The sequence below is a fragment of the Budorcas taxicolor genome, chromosome 13, assembly GCF_023091745.1.
Source record: "Budorcas taxicolor isolate Tak-1 chromosome 13, Takin1.1, whole genome shotgun sequence".
NCBI classification, from domain to species: domain Eukaryota; kingdom Metazoa; phylum Chordata; class Mammalia; order Artiodactyla; family Bovidae; genus Budorcas; species Budorcas taxicolor.
The window spans coordinates 61212365-61235979 of NC_068922.1; the positions used below are offsets into that span (position 1 = coordinate 61212365).

Sequence of the window (23615 nt, forward strand, 5' to 3'; positions counted from 1 at the left end):
TGTACATAGCACAGTTCTCTGTTTATTTAGATCTTTGAATTTTTGCTTTTGTAGTTTTCAGTACATAAGTTCTACACATGTTTTGTTAGATTTGCACCTAAATATGCCTTTTTAAAAAGAACTTGTAAATTATATTTTTAATTTCAGTGTTCATGTGTTCACTGATAATATATAGAAATATAACTGATTTTTGAATATTCATTTTATATCCTGTGATCTCACTGATCTCACCTATTAGTTCATGAATTGTTTCTTAGATTCCTTGGGAAGTTTTACATAGTCATCTGCAAAAAGGGACAATTTTCTTTCTTCCTTCCTGATCTACATCACTTTTTCTTGCCTTCTTGAACTGTCTAGAACTTCTGGAGCTATGTTGAATAAGACTAGTGAAAGTACACATCTTTGATTTTTTTCCTGGGTTCCTCATATGTTCTTCAAATGTGTCCTTAGTCACTCACTGAGACATTTTTATGATGGTTGCTTTAGGAAATTTGTCACATCATTCTAACACATCTGCCACTTTGGCATGGGTATTAGCCACATTGAGATTTTCCTGATTCTTGGTGTGACAAGTGAGTTCCAATTGAATCTTGAACGTTTGGGGTATTATGCTGTAGAACTCTGGATCTTGTTTAAACCTGTCTTAGGTGACATTTTCTGACCCTGCTCTGGCCAGGGAAGGGGGTATGGTACCACCTCATTATTGTCATACAGGGTGGTCTAGTTTCCCCACTTGGCCTCCACTGACACTTAAGGGTAGAGGGGGCTCCTTCTTACTGCTGGGTGGAGTGGGAGTTCTGGCTCCACTAGGCCTCTGCTGATTTCACCCTGGCTGGGAGCACCATGTACCTGCTCCCCACCTGACCTACTCGAACACCACAGGAGGTGCAGCCTCATTACCACCGGGTGGTAGTGAAAGTCCTGATTCTTTACCAGGCCTCTGTTGACAGTCAGCCCAAGGGAGAGGGGTGCCTCCTTACTGCCAGGTGGGGACGGAAGTCCAGGCACATGGTCTCCACTGTCACAGCAGGTGTGGGCATCTTACTACCACCTGCTAGCGATGAAAGTCCCGGCTCCATCTTTGACCTCTGACACCAACCTACCCAGGTGTCTTGGGGGATGTTGGATGCCTTGTTACAACCTGGTGGGAAGTCTAGATTCCCCATTCAGCTTTTGCTAAGCCACAGAGTTGGCCAGAGTACAGAAGTTATTGTCTAAGTCTTCCTTTCCTGGTTGGAGAGAGGGGCTTTTATTGGAGCTTTTTTGTCTGTGCCCATTGGTGTTTCAGACTTGCCAGCTTCTTCCTCTCCACATCGGGGACCTATGAGGCAAAAGATAGCCTGGGGAGTTTACCACATGCAATTCTCTGGGTCCTGAGATCCTCAGCCAGTCAGTCTGCCTTCTTCTGTGCCCCTTTCAGTGTCGTCTTATGTTTGTTTTATATCTATCTGATGTGCTGGGGTTGTAGTTTTCCTGGTAGGAGGAAGAGGGAAAAGGAAATTGGAGCAAATTGGAACAAATCCCAGAGGCCACCCAGGGGAACTGGGAGAAAAACAAAGGGAGATAAGGACCTGAGAGACAAAGGAGTCTTCTCAGATGAGTAACAGAAAGGGGGATTTGCAAATACTTATCACTTAATATGCTTCCCAGGTGGCACCGTGGCAAAGAACCCGCCTGCCAATGCAAAAGACATAGGAGGCCTGGTTCAGTCCCTGCGCTGGGAAGATCCTTTGGAGAAGGAAATGGCCACCCACTCCAGTATTCTTGCCTGGAGAATTCCATGGACAGAGGAGCCTGGCGGACTACAGTCAATGGGTCTCAAAGAGTCGGACACGACTGAGCGACTGAGCATACACACAGCACACATCATTCAATATAAGAATTAGCAATGGCGTGTGTAAAGCCACCAAACCATAGAAAGCACTGAAGCAAGTGACTGCTATTATTTTTCAATGATTCAAAGATTCTGTAATTCTCAGTTTGATTTTTTAAAGTGTTTCATGCTATGATGCTAGATTCTGGAATTAGGAAATTTCTGTTTTGGCATTTCTAGGTATGGAACTAACATTTCTTCCTTTTCCTTTTTTCCTATCCCTGGCCCATCCTAGGGAAATAGTTGATTCCGAGCAAATGTTCTGTTGCCTTTTCTTGCAGAGAGCAGAGAGCCTCAATCCGGTTCAAGACCACTCTTATGAATACTCTCATGGACGTCCTTCGCCACAGGCCAGGATGGGTGGAAGTAAAGGAGTAAGATTCCGCCCCCCTCCACCAGCCTCACCTCTCCTTCCCTTTGTCTCTCAGGTCCTTATCTCCCTTTGTTTTTCTCCCAGTTCCCCTGGGTGGCCTCTGGGATTTGTTCCAATTTGGCTATGACAGGGGCCAATATTTATTTAGCATTCGCAGTGTGTCAAGGGCGTTACTGATGCCGTCTCTGTCTTATTTAAGCCTCATAACCATCCAGAAAGAGGTGATTATGTTCAGAGATATTAAGCTAGTTGATTAAGGTCACACAGAAAGTAAGTGCCAGTGTGGGGTTCAAGCCCGGTGCAATCTGACTGTTCCACAGCCAGTGTCCTATTGATCTCTATGCATCCATCACAGACCCACAGGGTGAATTCTCCCGTGATAGCAGGTCCTGGCCTCTTATTAATTCTGTGACCCTGAACAAGTGTTTTGACCCCTACACCTACATTTCTTCTTCTATATGGAGCCCTCTGGATACTGAGATGAATAAGCATACAACCCCTGGCACCTTGTAGGTGCTAATGTTAGTGAGGGTTAAGGTTTGGATGCATATAGGAGACACACAAAGTAAAAGAGGCTTTGACTGACTATAATTTATTTACCCCTCCCACTGAAGTCCAGATGTAGGAGGTTCAGAGATGGTATGGAAATGTGGGACCCATCTGCTTCCGTCTTTCCACTCTGCTATTCTTTGAATGAGGCCTTCAGCCTCATGGTCTGAGGTGAGGCTCCTGCACATTCCAATCAGCAGGAGGTAAGAAGGAGACAAGAAAAGTCATGTCTTACTCTTGAAGGATGCAACTCAGAAGCCTCTCACATTTCACTGGCCAGAACTTAGTCATGTGGCCACAACTAGCTGCAAGGGAATCTGGAAGGTGCAAGCTTACATTTTCCCAGGTAAATGCTGAGAATCCTATGACTGTACAAAAAGGAGAGAATGCAGGGCTGAGGGCAATCAGCTGCCTTGCCAGGGTCCTCAGTAAATATTTGCTGTGCAACAGTAGCCAAGCCTGCTGGACACTCCTCAGCACTTAACATGCACGACCTCTTGGAATAATCCCAGCAAATCTTCCAGTAGGTGCTATTATTAGTCCCATTTTCTTGAGGAGAAAAATTGGACAAACAGAGTTAAAAAAAAAAACCCATGAGGTCATTCATCTTGTAAGGGCTTTAACTAAGGTTTGCATCTAGTCTAACTGTCTGTAGAATCCCAAGCTCATCCTCCCTGTTCTAGCAGCCTCTCTGTAAATGAAGAAACAAATGAGTGAATAGGTGAATCTATGGTTCCTACTTGGAGAAGGCAATGGCACCCCACTCCAGTACTCTTGCCTGGAAAATCCCATGGACGGAGGAGCCTGGCGGGCTGTAGTCCATGGGGTCGCTAAGAGTCGGACACGACTGAGCGACTTCGCTTTCACTTTTCACGTTCATGCATTGGAGAAGGAAATGGCAATCCATTCCATTGTTCTTGCCTGGAGAATCCCAGGGACGGGGGAGCCTGATGGGCTGCTGTCTATGGGGTCGCACAGAGTCGGACATGACTGAAGCGACTTAGCAGCAGCAGCAGTAGCAGCATGGTTCCTACTTCCTGGTGCTGGAGTCTAGTAGGGGAGACAGATTTAGACTAAATCACCCCACAAAAAATTTAGAAATTGGCTGTTGATGGCAAGCTGTGGTGTGGGTAATCCAAGATGGCAGAGTCCTCTCTTTGGTGCTTTGGGTGAATATTACAGTGGTGATGATGGTGGTGATGATGGTGTCATGATAGTGATGGTGGTGATGGTGGTGTCATGATAGTGATGGTGGTGATGGTGGTGATGGTGGTGATGATGGTGATGGTGTCATGATAGTGATAGTGGTGATGATGGTGATGGTGTCATGATAGTGATAGTGGTGATGATGGTGATGGTGGTGATGATGGTGTCATGATACTGATGGTGGTGATGATGGTGATGATAGTGATGGTGGTGATGATGGTGATGATAGTAATGGTGGTGATGATGGTGATGGTGATGATAGTGATGGTGGTGATGATGGTGGTGATGGTGATGGTGGTGATGATGGTGGTGATAGTGATGGTGATGATGGTGATGGTGGTGATGATAGTGATGGTGGTGATGATGGTGATGGTGGTGATGATAGTGATGGTGGTGATGATGGTGATGATAGTGATGGTGGTGATGATGGTGATGATAGTGATGGTGGTGATGATGGTGATGGTGATGATAGTGATGGTGGTGATGATGGTGGTGATGGTGATGGTGGTGATGATGGTGGTGATAGTGATGGTGATGATGGTGATGGTGGTGATGATAGTGATGGTGGTGATGATGGTGGTGATGGTGATGGTGGTGATGATGGTGGTGGTGGTGATGATGGTGGTGATAGTGATGGTGGTGATGATGGTGTCATGATAGTGATGGTGGTGATGATAGTGATGGTGGTGATGATGGTGATGGTGGTGATAATGGTGATGGTGGTGATAATGGTGATGATATTGATGGTGGTGATGATGGTGGTGATGATGGCAGCTACAGGGATTTTCCAGCTGTGGATTTTCCTTCTTGGTTCTCTCATGTAACACACTTATCTTGGAATGAACTTTCCTTCCCTGGATCCTGAAGGACTGGATGTAGTGGAGAATGAGGCAAGGGAAGTGTATAGGAAAAGGCACTGTCCTGACCTTCCATGTGACCTCAGGCTGCCCCCTGTTCCTCCTCAGCCTTGTTCCATGTTCAAGTGGGAAAAGGTCTGAGGGTTTGTCTGGTGCTGATGCTGTGTGAGCCCATGAAACGGGTTGTTTCCTGGCTGATCCCGAATAGCCTCAAGAGTCCTCAAATCAAGGGCCAGAGGCCAGGGTGTTTACACCAGACATGGCTCAGTGAATGTGAGGCCTTGTCCTTAGGACCTAAGCTGGAGTCTGGTATTTCCGGACAGAATGAGGCCCCAGTTCAGACCACAAGCCTGTTAGGTCAGAGTCTGGAACAAATGTGGCCAGAGCTGTCCCTTCCCTTGCTTCCCACAGAGAAAGTGGCCAGGATGCCGGGAACAGCAGCAACCATCCTGTGACCCTGAGATGATGGGCATGAAGATATGCTGAGGATGGTAGAATGGGGAGGTAGAAGGAACCTCAGTCCCTCTTGGCCTTGTTGAGCAGTTTAATGACTTCCCGGGGAATGGAATAACAACTTGACTATGATAAACATGAAGATGGTATACAGATGAACAAACTTTTAGGATTAGAAAAGGATCTAAAATCCACACCAAGGTATACAAGGCCCTGCTTGTTAGGCCCTATGCCACTTGCAGTGTCATCCCTGACCTTTGTCCCTCCACTCTGGCTTTTCTTCATATCCTTGAATGAGCCTTTTCCAATGTCAGGACCTCAGTTCCTGCTCTTCTGTATCCTGGAACCCTCTCCCCACTGCCCTTGATCTGGCTGTCCCTCCTAACTCTTCAGATATAAGTTGACATATCAGCTCCACAGGGTGGCCTCCACCTAACATAGGCTCCTCAACTGCCCTGCCTCATGGCCTCCAACTGGATTACTCGTGAAATGTCTCAGAGTTGCGTGTTTGTCTCCTTGTTTATTCATCTTCCCCACAGGACTGTATGCACCACCTGGCCAGGTGTTTTTGTTCCCCCTATATCCTTGCACCCAACATTGTCTCGGACACCAAGACAACCTCAACACTTGTCTGTTAGATGAATGAATGAATAATGCATTATTTATTCATTCATCCACGATTCATTCACCCAAAACAAAAGATTGGTAAGAAACAAAGGGAAGCACGTTGTCAAAGGAAATAGACAAGAGTGGTTCTATCCAGAGTTTGGACTCTGGAGCGTGATGGCCTGAGTTCCAATCCTGCTCTGCCACTTAATAGCTTAGTTTCTTAACCTCTCTGTGCCTCAGTTTCTTCATCTTTAAAATGGACGTAATAACAGAACCTAATATGTACATATACATTTACTGTGTATATATTTATGTATTCATACATGGCATGTGCCAACAATGCCACGTGCCATGTATGAATACACACATATATCCATAGTAAAACTATAAAGACACTCATAGATATGATTCCAAGTTCAGGCTAATGGCTTCCTTTGAGACAAGAGAATAAGAGGTATAATCAAGCAGGGATATACATGGGGCTCTGGTTATATCTAATTTTTCACTAAAAAAGTTGAAAGTGACCGTGGTGTTTTATTTCTTGTCACTCATGCCTTTTTCAGGCATCTCCTCTGTGTACCCCGCTCTGCTACGTGAATTCGGTAGCTCCGTCTAGTTTCCTGTCCCCCTCTCTGGCATGGTGGTGAGGAATGGGTCAGAATTTGGAGGCAGGCAGGCTTGGGTGTGAATCCTGAGGCTGCCGTTTCCTCAGTGAGCAAGGCTGTCCCCATCTTAGGGCTCCGGGCATAATCACAGCACTCTGGGGGCTGCTTTGAGGAGTCAGTGAGAGGAAAGCTTTTTGAACTGGGAAGGGCTTACAAATATGATCTAATTCCACTGCTTGGTAATGTGGATTCAGAGGTGACTATGTGGATGCTTCTAGGACCCCAGCAGTTAACATGAGCAGGTGAAGTTGGCAGGTTGTCGTGGACCATGTAGCATAGTGGGGACTGTGATCTGGAGAGGGTGTGCCCTCTCTGTGGTGATGAGTGCTGGGGGAGAGAGGCATCTGGGCTCAGTATGGCCAGATCTGAGATCTGCTGATTGTTCAAAGGAAGCCAGCAGCCTGGATTTTTGTAGGAACATTTCTGTAGTTTTTACTCCCACAGGCCTGTAGTTTTCACAGGCCTCACCAAGTACATGGTGGGCAGCGGCGGCCCAAAGCCACCTCCTTGAGACTCCCGAAGGGCACACAGCTGTTCACTCCTCAGCTGCGCCTCCCCGGGCCCCAGATCTCGCCCCAGACCCCCTGCTGTGCTGAGGTCCTCAGTCCTAACTTCTGTCCCACCCCCGCCTCCAGTGAAGGGGAGTGGGATTTCTACTGGTGTGATGTCAGCTGGCTTCGGGAGAACTTTGACCATACCTACATGGGCGAGCACGTGCGGATCAGTCACTTCCGGAACCACTACGAGGTGAGCCGAGTGGGCTTGGCAGTGAGCAGCGGCTGGCTGGGGACACAGGGACGAGCATGGAGAAGTATAAGGGAATTGGGGCTACATGCCAGGTGTGGGGAATGTGCACTCGATCCATGATGAGCTAGTGTGGGGCAGCAGGGATCTCAGACCTGAGGAACAGATTGCCTTGGGGAGGGGCTTGGGGTCATGGGCTAGCTGGCCTCCGGTGCAAGGGAGGAGCAAGCAGGATGCTTGAGGGATTGTGTGATTTCAGGATGAGGCAAGTTGAGCTGTTTGGAGTCTAGAGATGGGAAGGAAGAATTGGGAGGAACAAGACCACAAAGATAGGATGGGCGGGAGCGGGGGAACAAAGGTGGGAGATTTGAAAAGGTTAGTTTAGCTTAGCAGTTAGAACAAGAACTTGGGAGTCAGGCGCAGGTCAAACCCTGCCTGTGCTGCCTGTTATCTGGATAGCTCTGAGCTATCCAGCCTTGCTGACCTTCAGTTTCCCTGACTGCTTAGTCAGGATCATTATAGACTGGCAGACTCTCAGTCAAAGTCGCTCTTCTTGTTCTTCTTGCCTTGCAGAGAATGGGTCTGCTGAGGGCCGCAGTTGGCGGGATGCTGGGGTTGGGAGGTGGACAGGGCAGTGAGCATGAGCGCCAGTGACCTGCTTGCCAATCTTGCTGCCCAGCTCACCCGCAAGAACTACATGGTGAAGAACCTGAAGCGGTTCCGGAAACAACTGGAGCGTGAGGCAGGAAAGCTGGAGGCAGCCAAGTGCGACTTCTTCCCCAAAACCTTTGAGATGCCCTGCGAGTATCACCTGTTTGTGGAGGAGTTTCGCAAAAACCCAGGCATCACCTGGATCATGAAGCCTGTGAGTGCCCAGTGCTGAGGCCTGGGGGTCAGGGCATCCTAGGCACTCGAGCAGGGCTCCTTCATTGGCACAAGTCTGGAGAGGACTCTGCCTGGGAATTCAGCCTTAGATGCACCATCTGATTTTCCCTTAAGGGCTGACTACATCTCCTCTCTGCAGTCTGTGGACTCAGCACCTGTGACTGCTGGTACACAGTATACACTCAGTAAATGTATAGTAGATGCTCAACAAATGTTCACTAGATGAACAAGTGAGCCTTAGGACCCCAAGCCAGGGAACCCAGAGAAATCGCGTTCTGATTTGAATGAAAACAACGGCCAGGCCATGAGAAGGGCTTTGCTTGCATTGTCCGGGTTCTCATAATGGTCCTTGGGAGGAGGTATTATCTGCCCTGTTTTAAAGATGAGGAGCCTGAGATCTGTTTATTCAGGCATCCCACACATGCTCTTTGAGCACCTGCTATGTACCAGGCACAGAACTGGGTGGTGGGGAGATAGCTGTCAGGTAGAGGACACATGTGTGGTTACAGCTGTGGCAAGTGTTGATCAGGAGAATGGAGCCAGCCTCCAGCCCTTCAGCAGGCTTCTCTGAAGAAGTGAGAGATTGGGCTGTGAGGCCAAACCCTTTAGTTCAAATATTAGCTGTGCCACCTGCTAGCTATGTGACCTCAGGCAGATTACTTAACTTCTCCGTGTCCTGGTTTCCCCATCTGGAAAGTGAGAATCACTATAGCACCTATCAATTGTATAACGTTGTTGTGTGACTAAATGGGTTAACAAAACTACAGCATATCTTAGGTCCTCACTGAATGATAGTTGTTGTTGTAAGAATTAGTATTCAAAAACAAAAGGAAACAGATTTTAGGAAAAGAATTGAGCTTTGATCTGAAGCATACAGAGGAGTCAGCCTGGAGAAGGGCGGCGGTAGGAGCAGTGCAAGAGGAGGGAACTGCAAGCACAAAGGCCTTGCATCTGGAGGGAGTCCTTGGGGGAATCAAGAAATTGAGAGGAGGGCAAGTGCGCCAGAGCTCCTGTCAACCCTTCAGCCCTTCGTCGTGCCGGGGCTGGGCTCTCAAAACGATGCCACCATAGCCTTGAATGGCATTATCAGAGCCCCTCAATATTTTCTGGATTTGGGAACATGCTGGGCCCCAGGAAAGGAGCTGGGGGTAGGGCAGGGAGGGGGAAGTCCTTCTTGTGGCTGAGGACAGGCTAGTGTTGGCTGATACAGATTTAGCTAATATCACAGGTACACAGCACTAGTGGTAAAGAACCCGCATGCCAGTGCAGGAGACACAGGTTCCATTCCTGGGTTGGGAAGGTCCCCTGGAGGAGAGCACGGCAACTCACTCCAGCACTCTTGCCTGGAGAATCCCATGGACAGAGGAGCCTGGAGGGCTACAGCCCATGGGGTCACAAAGAGCCGGATATGACTGAAGCGACACAGGTACACACACCTGAATGGAGGGGGAAACTGACAAAAAACAATGGATGCTCCCAAAGGGAACTGAGCCAGGATTTACTCAGGCCTCTTGATATGTGGCTGGAAGGCTCATCCCCCTCCCTGGGAGAAGGGAAGGCCAGCGAGAAGGGCTTGGAAGGGTGTTAAGCAGAGGAACACTGCAACCCACTGGGGCGGATCCCAGTTCCCAATATTATCTTCTCAGACACATGGTAATTTGTGCTAATTGGGAACAAGCGACTGCACATTAAGTTGATTTCTTTCCCAGCCCCCGGCCTTTGTTAGCAGCAGATACAACGACAGCTGTAATTAAGAGGAGGAATCTTGGCTTATGTTTGTGTGTGCGTGCGTGTGTGTGTGTGTGTGTGTGTGTGTGTGTGTCCTCTCTCCTGAATCGCTGAGGCTCCCTGTCTAGGGTGTGGGACGTGGAGAGTGGGTTCTTCTAGTCAGAAGCCTGGGTTCTAATTCTGAGCCACCACTTACGAGCTGTGTGACCCTGAGCAGGTGACCCAACCCCTCTCAGTCCATTTCCTCATCTGTAAAATGGCCTTAATTGACACACCTGCCTTACAGGGTTATGAGATAATTCATTGAAGTTATATGGGTTGTAAACATGAATTGTATAAGTTGTATAAAGTGCTTCGCACTTAGGTGCCCAATAATTGGCCATTTTTATTGCTATTTCACAGAGTCCAGGCAACACCATTTCTTCCCCCTGCCCCTGGGGAGCATTGGGTCCATGCTTCCCAAATGTGGATGTGCTCACAAATCCTTGGGGATCTGGTTAAAGTGCAGAGCCCCTCTCAGCAGGTCTGGATGAGACTTCAGAATCTGCATTGTTAATCACTCATGGTGATGCCACTGGGGCTGGTTCACAGACAACACTTTGAGTAATGAGACTGTAGAGAAGTAATTCTCACACGTGAGGATCCTCTGGAGAGTTGATTGAAGCACCCACTCTACTGGATTCAGTTAGGCCTGGTGTGGGGCCTGAGAATCTGCATTCCTAACAAATTCCCAAATGGGGCAGTTAGGACTCGCCAAGGAAATAGAACTATTAGGGGGGGTGTGTGTGTGTGTGTGTAAGGAATTAGTTCATGCGATATTGTGGGGGCTGGTAAGTCTAAACTGTGGCGACAGAAAGCTCAGGCAGGATTTCTCTGTTACAGTCTTGCAGCAAAATTGTTCTTTTTCCAGAACCCTCGGGTTTTGCTCTTAAGTTCTCATCTGAATGAGTGAAGCTCACCCACATAATCCAGAATGATATTCCGTACTTAAAGTCTACTGATTGTAGATATTAATCGCATCTAAAAAATGTCTTCTTAGCAGCATCTAGACAAACGTTTGACCGAACAACTGGGCAGCATTGCCCAGCCAAGTTGACACATGAAATTAACCATCACACTGGGTTACAAGGGTGCTACTGGTCTGAGTGCCACACTCTGAGAACCAGTGGGCCGGATCATTAGTTCTGGGATCCTGTTGTTTGGATCCCTTTGGTGTGGAGAAATGTTAAAAAATAGGACACTGCCCTAAATTTGGAAATTAGAGGGAGAAAGCCCCTTGAATCCCTCTGTTCTCACAAGGCCTGCCTTTGTGACCCAGCCAGTTGTCATCCACTCATATACCAGATTTTTCACATCGTTGCTGTGGCCAGGCCAGTTGGGGCAGCGACCAGCCTGCCTTTCCCTCCAGTGTCTCCTGTGCATGGTTCCCTGGGGCCTGCGAGCTTTCATCTTCCTGTTCAGTGGGGGCAGCGCAGGCTTGGAAGGAGAAGGTTGAACTGAGTCAAAAGGGAGCAGACAGTGTCATCCCCTTCATGTCACCCTACCACATCCACCTGCCAATGCAGGAGACACAAGAGATGTGGGTTCGATCCCTGGGTTGGGAAGATCCCCTGGAGGAGGGCATGGCAACCCACTCCAGTATTCTTACTTGGAGAATCCCATGGACAGAGGAGGCTGGTGGGCTACAGTCCATGGAGTCGCAAAGAATTGGACATGACTCAGTGCACACATACAGGGATCTGTCTTCCCATCCCATCAGTCTAGTGTATAAATCACCTCAATCCAAACTTTTTTCCACCTAGGCATTCTCTCTCTCCCACCAGCCCAGGCCCTCTGGATTAACAAGGAAATAAACAGGACCCAGCTCATGGGAACCATGCTTGCTCCTTCAGCCTCCCTTGTGTGGCTGGGAGGGCAGATGCTAGCACTCAGGGCCCTGTCTGTCCGTGTGTCCACAGAGAGACTTAGTGGTCTGACACTTCACTAAGGGCTGTGAGCATCTGGGGCAACCACTGGGCTCTTCTGGGCTTTGGGGGCCTCTGTCCAAACTACGGGATGGTAAAAATCGAGTTTTAACATTTTCTTATGTGGGTTTACCCCAGCCAGTGCTTCTCACATTTTTTCACTGAACTCTCCCAAGAGTTGGGTTGTTTGGGATGGCAGGTAACAGAAAACACCAACTCACAGAAGCTCAGACAAGGAGGCAAGGGTTCTGAACTGTTCTCACGCCTTGTGTCTCTTTGGCATCTGGTGAAATGTGTGGACCCCATCACAGAACAGGGTTTTTAGAAGCCTGGCATAAAGTGTGTCTGACTGTAAAAGAAAGCAACTATGTTGTAAAACAGTTACTAACTGTGTTAGTCTGGGTCCTCTGAGAAATAGACGCCAAGACAAGATTCAACAGGCCGGAGTGTGGCCTGTGGGACAAGGCGGAGGGAGCCAGGAGAGGCTAGGGGTGCTGATACACCACCACGTCTGACCCCAGTGAGGGAGAGAGTGAAGGAAGGGTGGCCTGAGGGGAGCTCAGCGAGGCCTCAAGCCCAATTTGTTGTCAGAAGTCCCCTGTGTCCCAGGAGTGGGCCAGCCTTCGTGTCCCTGCATCCTCATCGCTGGCCTGGCCAGCAGGGCTGGGCTTCACCGCAGCACTGCAGTCAGAGTCCTGTGGGCACTTCTCACCGGGCAGCCACAAACTATTAACACATCCCTCATGCTGCAGGAGTTTATGTGCTGTCCATTAACAATTAAAGAGAGTCTAGCAGCAGGCCCAATCGTTACCGTAATTTCAAGGTTGTAACGAGTATAAACAGTATTTGGAGACGGTTGTAATGCGATATGAAAATAACTGTGATTTCTTTTGAGACCCAAGTCACAGGCCTGGCTAACACCGTGAAGGAAGGGTGGCCTGAGGGGAGCTCAGCGAGGCCTCAAGCCCAATTTGTTGTCAGAAGTCCCTGCATTTCACGCCTGCATTTATAACGGACGGAAACATGAAAATCTGGTCATGGGTTAATGAAAATAAAGATGAAACCTTTTCCTCACTCAAATTTACAGACCCCAGGGAATTTCCTTTGATGATGGAAGGTCGAATCCAGGGGTGGTTCATTAGGCTGTTCTACGTTATCATCTACTCCCAGTTCAGTGGGCTGACTGCTCCTCTCAGTCACAACAAGGCTGCTGCAGCCCTAACTCACCCCCTCACATCTCCACCTGCCATGGGAGTAAGGGAATACCCTGGTTTTGTGGCCTTTAGAGGAAGACACAAATTCCCAGAAGTCACCGCAGCAGACTTCCCCTGGCATCCTGCCAGCTCACATCTGAACCAATCACATGGCAGGGGCGTAGAACCACTCTGAGAGCTCAGACCTCCCCAGAGGGTGGGGCCACAGGGAAGAGGAGACCCAAATGGGGTTCCATTGGCAAGGAAAGAGAATGGTTGCTGGGGAGACCACCAACCACATCTGCAACACCCACTGAATATGACCCCTGATGAATGGCCCCCAGGGGCATGGCAGGGGGAGGGAGGGGGTGAAGGGCTATGAGTGGCTGCAGGTGATACAAAATCAAACTGGGTTCATTTTAATATTCCACTTGTACTGTTTTCCAGTCAATAACATGAAAGTGAAAGTGAAAGTCATTCAGTCACGTCCAACTCTTTGTGACCCCCATGGACTGTAGAGTTCATGGGATTCTCCAGGCCAGAATACTGGAGTGGGTAGCCTTTCCCTTCTCCAGGGGATCTTCCCAAGCTAGGGGTTGAACCCAGGTCTCCCACATTGCAGGTGGATTTTTTTACCAACTGAGCCACAAGGGAAGCCCAATCAATAACATATATTTAAATAAAAATACTATAAAAATATTTTCTTCCCGATTCATCAGGTAACACTGATGCTCCCAGAAGTGACACTGTGTTTATTGCCTAATTCTGCATCAGTTCAGTTCAGCTCAGTCGCTCAGTCGTGTCCGACTCTTTGCGACTCCATGAATCGCAGCATGCCAGGTCTCCCTGTCCATCACCATCTCCCGGAGTTCACCCAGACTCACGTCCATTGAGTCCGTGATGCCATCCAGCCATCTCATCCTGGGTCGTCCCCTTCTCCTCCTGCCCCCAATCTCTCCCAGCATCAGAGTCTTTTCCAATGAGTCAACTCTTCGCATGAGGTGGCCAAAGTACTGGAGCTTCAGCTTTAGCATCATTCCCTCCAAAGAAATCCCAGGGTTGATCTCCTTCAGAACGGACTGGGTTGGATCTCCCCGCAGTCCAAGGGACTCTCAAGTCTTTTCCAATACCACACTTCAAAAGCATCAATTCTTCGGCGCTCAGGCTTCTTCACAGTCAAACTCTCACATCCATACATGACCACAGGGAAAATCATAGCCTTAACTAGAATTCTGCATACTCCCTCACATTTTGCAGGAGCTGAGTGAGCTCTAGGCTTGTGAAACACAGATTTAACCAGCCTGGATTTGTCACCTACAAGCTAGGCAACTTTGAGCAGAAGGGTTGGCCTCTCTGTTCCTTGGTTTCCTTGGCTGCAAAATGGGGATATTGCCTACATACAAGTTTTTTGAAACCCTTTAATGAGGACATGAGTGTGAAATCTGTGTGCCTGGTTCATCGCTGAGAAATATTAGCTGCTAACATTATCACTGTTAGGAACTGTTCCCCTAAATTTCAGTTTCCGTTGCTTCATTCCAAAACTCAGAGGCTTGAAACAACAGTCATCTCTGATGTAGCTCACGAGTCTCCAAGCTGGGCTTGTGGCTGCTCCAGCATTTATCAAGGCAGCTTTACCGAGGGCTGGAGAGTTTACTGCCAAGCTGGCTCACTAGCTCGGCTGGCAAGTTGGTACTGGCTGCTGGCCGGGAGCTCAGCCAGGGCTGAGGGCTGGAAGACTCAGTTGCCCTTCACATGGGCCTCTCCATTTGCCCTGAGCTTCCTCACAGCATGGTGGCTGGGTTCCCAGGGTGACCATCCTCCAAGAGAAAGCGTGTGGAAGCTGTGCTGCGTTTTATGACCCAGTATTGGCACTCACACAGGATTGCTTCTGCTGTACACAAAAATAGCTGAAACAGTCCTATAGGCTCACAGAGACTCAAGGAGAAGGGACAGCTATTTCTGCTCCTGATGGAAGGTGGAGGGTAATAAGGTTGTGGAAGACATATGGGACTGGGAATATCATGATTGCTTTTGAAAATGACAGTCCGGCAGGCTAGATATTAGATGATTTCCAGTCTCAACCACCCTGATAAATCACCATGCAGGAAGTTTATTCTCCACTCTTTAGGATTCTTCCCTTAGGAGGACATCTTCTGGAACAGGCATGTCAGTGACAGCTCTGTCCATCTCACATTGTATAAAGAGCTTCTCTTCAACCAGCTGGGCCATGCTCCAAGAAGATGAGAGCGAAATGAGAATTTGCACAGGCTGGGTGCATTTATGCTGGAGAAAAATGACTCTGGGTCACCTGCTCAGTGGCTGCAAATAATTAAAAAGGGCTGTTCTGGGGTCTAGGAGTCAGATTTGTTCTAGGAGGCCCTTGAGGCCAGTACCAGGCAGACAGATTTTAGCCCAACACAAATTAAGCTGTGAAAGTCCATGAGGTCTAGGTTATGGCTATAGCATAAAGCCAAGCACACCCAGTCCGTACCCTTTGGATGACTGCTTAATAGAGCTATCCTGCCATGGAATGGGCTATCTAGGGGTGGGGGAGGGTAGTGAGCTCCCTGGCCTTGTGAATGTGCAAGGTCCGGCAGGTGACCTGTGGAGGGATGTCACAGAGAGGGCAATGTCTTTGGTGCCTCCTGCTCTGCATGATACTAAAGATGCTCCCAACCCTGAGACTCTGAAGCTTTGAATCATCTATGCTGGGATTCAGTAAAGGCAGACTGACTTCAGTATTAGCTGAAGCAAAATCTAATTAGGAAGGCAAATTGATTTCCAAAAAAAGAATTGGATGATATGTTCCCAGGACTGTTAGAAATGGCTTTTTAATTGTCTGCTCCTTTGTATTATTCATGCAAGTGTGTGCCTTTGTGAACCAAGTCTCTCACTTTCCTCCCTACTTCCCTCCCTCCCTCCCGCCAGGCTTAACACCTTCTCTGTCCCAACCCCTTCAAGGCTGCGCTGGGCCAATCTTTGGGGACAGCTGGGAGGCCCACAAGGGAGTTGAAGACAGAGAAGTGCTGGGGAAGGGCCCCAGGTCCAGGGGCCCACAGGGAACCACATGGAGCTAAGAGCCAATCTTTCTGCCCTCACCCCCCACCTCAGGTAGCCCGGTCACAGGGGAAGGGCATCTTCCTCTTCCGGAGGCTGAAGGACATCATGGACTGGAAGAAGGTGAGCTTGCCTCTCCCCTTTCCTCCCCACACCCCACTTTTCCCCCCTGCAGGGATCAGGGGCCCCTCCTCCTCACCCTCAATGCTCAGAAGGCTGGCAAAGGAGCTCTGCCCACAGGCCTGCCCATAGGTGCAGGGTCTCTGGAGCCAAATTGCCTGGGTTCAAATCCTGACCTTACCACTTCCTAGCTGTGTGAGCTTGGGCAAGTTATTTCACTTCTTGGTGCCCCCAGTAAATCAGGATAGTAATAGTACCCGCTGAAGATACGATGAGTTAGTGTGTCTAAGAGAACAGTATGCTCTTTTCCTGGGCCTCTGACTCATCTGGCTGGGGGAGCTTGGCTAATTCTTCCTCCGGCTCCTGGACTAAACCTGAAGCAGCCCTCTCCCTGCCCCCCAAACCAAGCCTGTCTTGGTGCAGGAATCTGTATAATAGAAATGCTGGCCCCAACCCTGTCTCCAGTGTTCAGCAGCTCTGTGGTCTTGGGGAAAGTGCTGAACCCCTCTGAACCTGAAAGATGGTAATGGTGCAGGCTGGGTGACAGGAGCAGGTGGTCACAACTCGCATCTACTATGCCGGCAGGCTCGCAGCAGGAGCACAATAAATGAATTGCCTCTCCTCACTGTGTGTCCCTGTTCCTCTCATGAAACTGTCAGGGCACCGCTGGGAAGAAGCTCACCAGCCTGGAGGCCCAGCCGGCCCGAAACACTGTCAACCCCTCTGGCAGCCATGTGAGTATAGGTGGGGGTGGCCCAGGACCCCAGAAAGAGAACTGGCTGCTTTGATGGAGAAGCAAATCTTCAGGGTGGGGGTGATGGTAGGTGTAGACAATTCTGCCCTTGGGCCCAGATGACCTCACCAAGCATGTGACATTTGCCCTGGGGCCTCGGTTTTTTCACAAGGTTACAGTGATGGGGAGACATGGATGGGAAAGGGCTTTGTAGATGGTGAGGTAAAAAGGCCTGAATTGGGTTGGCTGCAAAGAATCAGCAGGAAGAGAAGGGAGAGGAATGTCCTTGGAGGCCCGGGTGGTACTCCAGCAGCACCATCAATGGGACTTTCTCCAGGGGGGGGTAATGGTGCACACTTGTGCTCTCTGATGTCCTGACCACTAGTGACATGTTAATATCCAGACAATGGAAATGAGGCTAGGGCAACTTGAAAGGCTGGACTTTTAACTTGTTTCCTCTTTGACTATGGTAAAATACACATAAAAGTTTTCAGTTTAACCTTATTTAAGTGTGCAATTCAATGGCATTAAGTTCATTCATAGGTTTGTGCAAACTGTGTTCCATTTCTGGAACTTTTTCATCTTCCCCCAGCTGAAACTTGTACCCATTAAACACTAACTCCCTTCTGCCCCGCCGCCCCCAACCCCTGAGAGCCACCTTCTTACTTTCTGTCTCTAAGAATTTCACTGCTCTCACCTCGTATAAGTGGAATCAGACAAGATTTGTCCTTTTAGGTCTGGCTTATTTCACTTAGCATGATGCCTCCAAGTTTCATCCATACTGTCACATGTAATATCATTTCCTTTTAACCAATTTAAATATAAATGTACATAGCCACATGTGACTGGTAGCTGCCTTATTGGACAGCACAGATTTGGATGTTAAATGCCCAGGCTCTGGGCCCAGCCTGTGTGAGACCACTTCCCAGCTGTACCACCCATCAGCTGTGTGACCTTGGGCAAGTCACTCCCCACTCTGTGCTTCAGTTTCTCATCTGTAAAATGGTGATAACATTAGTACTTTCCTGACAGGGTTGATTTAAGGATCAGACCATATACCCAAAGTAGAGTGCCTAACACAATGCCTCTTACACAGGAAATGCTCCCCCCCAAAAATGTTAATAACAATTATTGTTACAACTAGGACACAAGAAGTTCTGAAGACCAGAAAGATGAAATTCCTGTGGAGAACTATGTAGCTCAGCGTTACATCGAAAATCCCTACTTGATAGGAGGTGAGATGGCCGTCTCTTCTCCCTGCCCTTCTACAGGATGGTTGGTCGATTAGTCAGTCAACAAGCCTGGATCAGCAGCCAGTCATGGGCTCAGCCTGCCGCCAGGCATAATGGGATGCAAAGATGGAGCCCCATCCTGCAGGGTCTTGACCAAGAGGGGCCAGTGCTCTGAAGGGGCCCCATGGAATAGCATTAATATCACTTGCTTCCTCTCACTTCCTCAGGCATTTCCTTCCTTGGGGACTTCTGTGGGTCTCTCCTCTGCCCCTCCCTCCCCCAGTGACCCCCATCCTCTTCATGACTTTAATCACCACCCAGATCCCGTGACTCCCAGATTTCTGTCTCCGGCTAAGACCTTGCCCCACACCACAGACCCTGATGTCCCACAGTCTGTGACATCCCCTTGCAAGCATCTCTCTGCAGCTCGAACCCAACAAGACTAAAATCCAGCCTTGTCCTCCCCTTACTATCTGGCTCACCCCTCAGCCTCCCTACCTGGGGACAGAACTGTCCTCCCCCGACCAAGCCAGAAGGTGGAGACTATTCTGGAAACGTCCCTCTCTTCTCCTCCCACATCTGGTTCTTCATCAAGCCTCCACGCAGCTCTTGAACCTGGCTGGCCAAGTCCAAACCCAGTTCTGGCCGCTGACCTCTCCTTCCTCACTGATGCCCTCGGCTCTGGTCCCCTTTGCTCTGTTCCAAACACAGTCACCAGAGGGGTCAGACACCCCTCAGTGGCTTCCCATGGTTGCTGGAACAAGACCCCAAAACTGCACACGACCTGGCCCCTGCTGACCTCACTGACCTCATCTCATGGCACTCTGCCCTTGGACCAAGCCCCCTTTGTCCCCTCTGAAACTCTGTTCAGGCAGCGCCTCCTGCCTGAAGGCCCCGCCCACTCTGGGCTAGGCAGGCACGTGGCACCTCCTGTGGTTTTATGGGGATTCACATCGGCCTGTCCACTGCCATCTCCCTCAAACCTAGCTCAGTGCTGGATACACCATCGGTATTTGTTATGCCAATTAATTCTCCCCTTGCTTGACAGGCCGCAAGTTTGACCTGCGTGTCTACGTGCTGGTGATGTCGGTGAGTGACCAAGACAGGTGCTCTCCTCCAGGGGTGGGGGCAGGGCAGCTGGCCCAGGGGACAGGGCAGCCATTCTGGGGGCATCCATGTGAGCTGTCTGGTTTTACCTGCCTGGGAGACCCCAGGGGCTGGTCAACAGATCCAAGCTTCGCCATCTCAGAGGCCCCAGGATCTGGATCATCTCTGCCTTCCTTCTCTGTTCATTCAGTCAACCACAGCCAACATTTATTGAGCACCTACTAAGTACCAGGCCCAGTATTTAGCAGATTTTCTTTCTTTCAGTCCTTCTAATTAACCAGGGAGGTAGGTTCTTTTGTTTGCTTCATCTTACAGATAAGGAGATAGATCAGACAGGTTGAGCAACTTGCTCAAGGTCACACAGCTGTGAGTGGCAGAGCAGGGATTCGGATCCTGACAACCGACTCTCTTAACCAAACAGCTGCTGTACTCCCTCCAGCCATGCACTCAACAAACACTTAAACCTTCATGGTACAATATGCTGGGCACAGGATATCGGAGTGTCTAAGACAGGCTCGGCCTGGACCTGCCCTCCTGGAGCTCACCGTCTGGTGGGTGTCACATGTGGTGGTGGAGCAGAGGAAAGGCCCATTAATTTTGTTCCCTTCTGCATCTCTCCATACCCACTCTTACCCCCAGGAAGGCAGGGATCGAATCAGAGAAGGCTGATGTTTGAGCAGATTCTTGCAGGATGGGCAGAGCATTTCAGGTGGAGGAAACAGCAGATGCAAAAGCCAGGAGGTGTGAAAGTGCTGGAACTGATCCTCCTTCCCTTTTCTCTCTCTCCATTCCCACCTCCCCCATAGTACATCCCACTGCGGGCCTGGCTGTACCGGGATGGCTTCGCCCGATTCTCCAACACCCGCTTCACACTGAACAGCATTGATGACCAGTGTATCCTAGGATTCCCCAACCCGCCCCCAGCATCCTCCAGGCACCCTGCCCTTCCCGTCTTCTGGCTGGTCCTGAGATAACTCATTCATTCCATAGATGTCAAACTCCAATCAGGGCATTTGGTTCACAGCAGTGAACAAAACAGCCCTGGTCCCTTCCCTCAGGGAACTTACAGTCTTGAGGGGGTGGGGGATCCCCCAGTGACCTGAGGGAAACAGTCCTGCTATGCTCATAGCAACTCACCCCAAGCATCCTTGCTTGATCGTCATTTCACATTGATTTGATTCATAGGATTGGACTTGTTGAGCCCCTTTGGAAAATGTTCACATCCCTTTATGTGCCTAGTCACTAACTCACTCATTCACTTGAATACAGTGCCTTTTCCACCAAATTGGCAGATACGAAAATTTTGATAACACGCTGTATTGGCGAGGCTAGGGGAGTATATGCATTGCTGGTGGAGTGTCAACTGTACAACTGCTTAGGCTGCAATCTGGCAAATCTCGATCAAAACCAAATGCACAGACCCAGCAATGCCCTTCTGGGAGTTTATCCTCCAGGTACACTCACAATATAGGATAGGAAAAGAGAGCTTTAAACACTATCCACTGCATAGCCTTGTTGTGAGAGCAAAAAATAATAATAGGAAATATCTGAATGAATGGCTCATTTACACAACAGAATACTATCCAGCTGGTAAAAAGGAACCGGGGGAGGTGCCTTATGTACTGATGAAATAATCTCCAAGATGTATTGTTCACTGGAAAAAAACTAAGTGTAGAACTCTGTGGAAAGGATGCTCCCATTCATGTTAAAACGTATATCTCTGTATATATATTTATCTGTGCATAGCCATCTCTGGAAGGATAGACAAGAAACTAGAAACAGAATTTGACTTGGAGGAAAAATGAATGGGAGGGGACAGGTTTGGGGTTAGGGGAAGGAGATATTCCTTACATACTATACTTTTGACTTTTGAACTATGTGAGTGTATTATCTGGTCAAAATAAAAAGAGCAAACATTGTTTTTAGACATGAGCATCAGAGGAAAAGGGGTAAATGATCTAGAAATAAATATTTAGTTGATAAACCAGCAGAACTAGATTACCTTCATGTGGGAGAGGTGGAAGTAGCAAGTGATGCTGCCAAGCTTCTGGCTTGGGCAATCCAGCTAATGCTTTTAGCCAATTCACATTGCTCTGCCTTAATCTCATCATTCAATTAAGTGTCTGTCCAAGGTAATACATTTGTATTCCCTGAATGTCAGAAGGGCTTAGGCCTTCCTGAGTATTATCTACAATTTGTTTCTTTCTGTTTAGCCAACTTCAGCATTTCCAGTATGTCTTATTTTGTGATTCTAAAAAGAATTTGTCATATGCAACTTGTTGCATTTATTTTAGTTTCTTTTTTTGCCACCTCATTTCTTATTAAGGTTAGATGAGGGACTTCCCTGGGTCATCCAGTGGTTAAGACTCCATGCTTCCACTGTGGAGGGCGCAGGTTTGATTCCAGGGAACTAAGATCGCACATGCCATGTGGCCAAGGAAAAATAACCTAAAAATGAATAAAGTTAAACGATACATGTAAAGCATTTAGACAGTGCCTAACCCAGAGTGACTACTCAGTACACATTATTGGTCCTCCTGCCCTCATTTTAAAATGTTTGTTTATCTTTAGGTACCATAGAGCCTTATTAAATTGAGGACTCTCCCACGGCTAGTTTCTGTTTAACAAGCCTTTGCTGTTTTCACAGTGAGTGAATACACATAATTTTCATCCCTTCGTTTGATTGTTTTTAATTTTTAAATATTGAAATATTTAAATTATATAGAAAACTGCAGGAAAGGCTGTAACAGAAATCTATGCATCTACCATCCAGATTTAGCAGTTATTAATATTTTACCTTATTTGCTTCAGATATTACATGCCAACTTTTAAAATAATAAAGCAACTATGGATTGCAAAATAATAATATTAATATATAAAATTATTTAGCTGACTGTAAATAAATATACATATTTTATATATATAACTTACACACAATTATTCAAATACATAAATCAGATACACATACTCAAAATGAAAAAATATTCACCTCAACACTAATAGTAAACAAGCAGAAACAGCTTAATCCACCATAGAGGGATGGTGAAATGAATGATAAAGCATTTCCGTGATCCTGTGTAGCTGCTGAATACAGTGAGGTGACTGAAATATTATGGAAAGGTAACTACAGGAATTCCCTAGTGGTCCAGTGTTTAAGACTCAGTGCTTTCACTGCTGATGACCGGAGTTCGATCCCTGGTAGGGGAACTAATATCCCACAAGCATCCCACAAGCCATGCAGTGCAGCCAGGTGAAAAAAAAAGGTGTGTCTATGATAGAATGTGAGGTGGAAACAACATGTGCGTGTAGAACTGGGCTCTGTTTACAATCCCATTTTTTGCTTTTACTTTTCCATTTAGAAGAAAATATGAAAGGAGGTTCACGAATCTATTAACTTTAAAAAATTTAGAAGATTAAAATCAGGTCTCCTGCTGCTGCTGCTGCTAAGTCACTTCAGTCATGTCCGACTCTGTGTGACCCCATAGACGGCAGCCCACCAGGCTCCCCCGTCCCTGGGATTCAGGTCAAGAAACATGTATTTTTAACTTTAACATTTCTTTATATTATGAACTATTCTTGCAACTGATATGCATTAATTTAATAATAAAGATAATAAAACATTTAAAGGATATAGTCTTCATAATAAAAGTAAAGCTCTTTGAAGACAAATCAGAAAATCCAGGAGAAATGTACAAAAAGGAGGAGGGAGGAAGAGAAACCTTTTCTAGTCACACTAGAAATAACCTTTTTGATGTATCTCCTCTGAAATTTTTGTTGTTGCTTACCCTTTTATATATGACTGATCCTGTTAGGGGAAGCGCACTGACTGAAACCGCCCACCCTGGCTTGGCGCTATAGTAACCATTTGCATGTTACGACAGGAGGTCCTGGTGAGGAACACAGAACTTATAAGCCACACCCAACCGGAAGAGTTCAGGAAAGGTCAAAAGGAGACCCCACATGTCCAACCACCTCCCCGAATCCTCACTGGCACCCATCTTAGCTGACCAAGGTGTTCACCACCAGGAAGGAGCCAAAGAGTTTGGAGAGCCACGTGGCAGAGCAGTTCTCCTGGGCTCCCTTACACTACTGCTCTCTGCCCCGGTGCCCTTTCCCAATAAAATCTCTTGCCTTGTTAGCACGTGTCTCCTTGGACGATTCATTTCCAAGTGTTAGACAAGAGCTCAGTGTTGGGCCCTGGAAAGGGTCCTCCTTCCTGCAACAATCCCACTAGGTAAGTATAACCTTTTTTTCATTGAACATTATG

The 23615-nt window shown here is 48.0% G+C and overlaps 1 protein-coding gene across 1 annotated transcript in view; it reads left to right on the forward strand.

Moving 5' to 3' along the window:
* Positions 1-23615, forward strand: part of TTLL9 (tubulin tyrosine ligase like 9) — a 56381-nt gene that overhangs the window by 18723 nt on the left and 14043 nt on the right. The window contains exons 3-10 of the mRNA XM_052651170.1: positions 2155-2247; positions 7221-7332; positions 8009-8194; positions 16211-16279; positions 16936-17010; positions 18154-18244; positions 19290-19330; positions 20155-20242. Of these exons, the coding sequence (XP_052507130.1) occupies positions 2155-2247; positions 7221-7332; positions 8009-8194; positions 16211-16279; positions 16936-17010; positions 18154-18244; positions 19290-19330; positions 20155-20242 (755 nt within the window). The remainder of the gene's footprint in view (positions 1-2154; positions 2248-7220; positions 7333-8008; positions 8195-16210; positions 16280-16935; positions 17011-18153; positions 18245-19289; positions 19331-20154; positions 20243-23615) is intronic.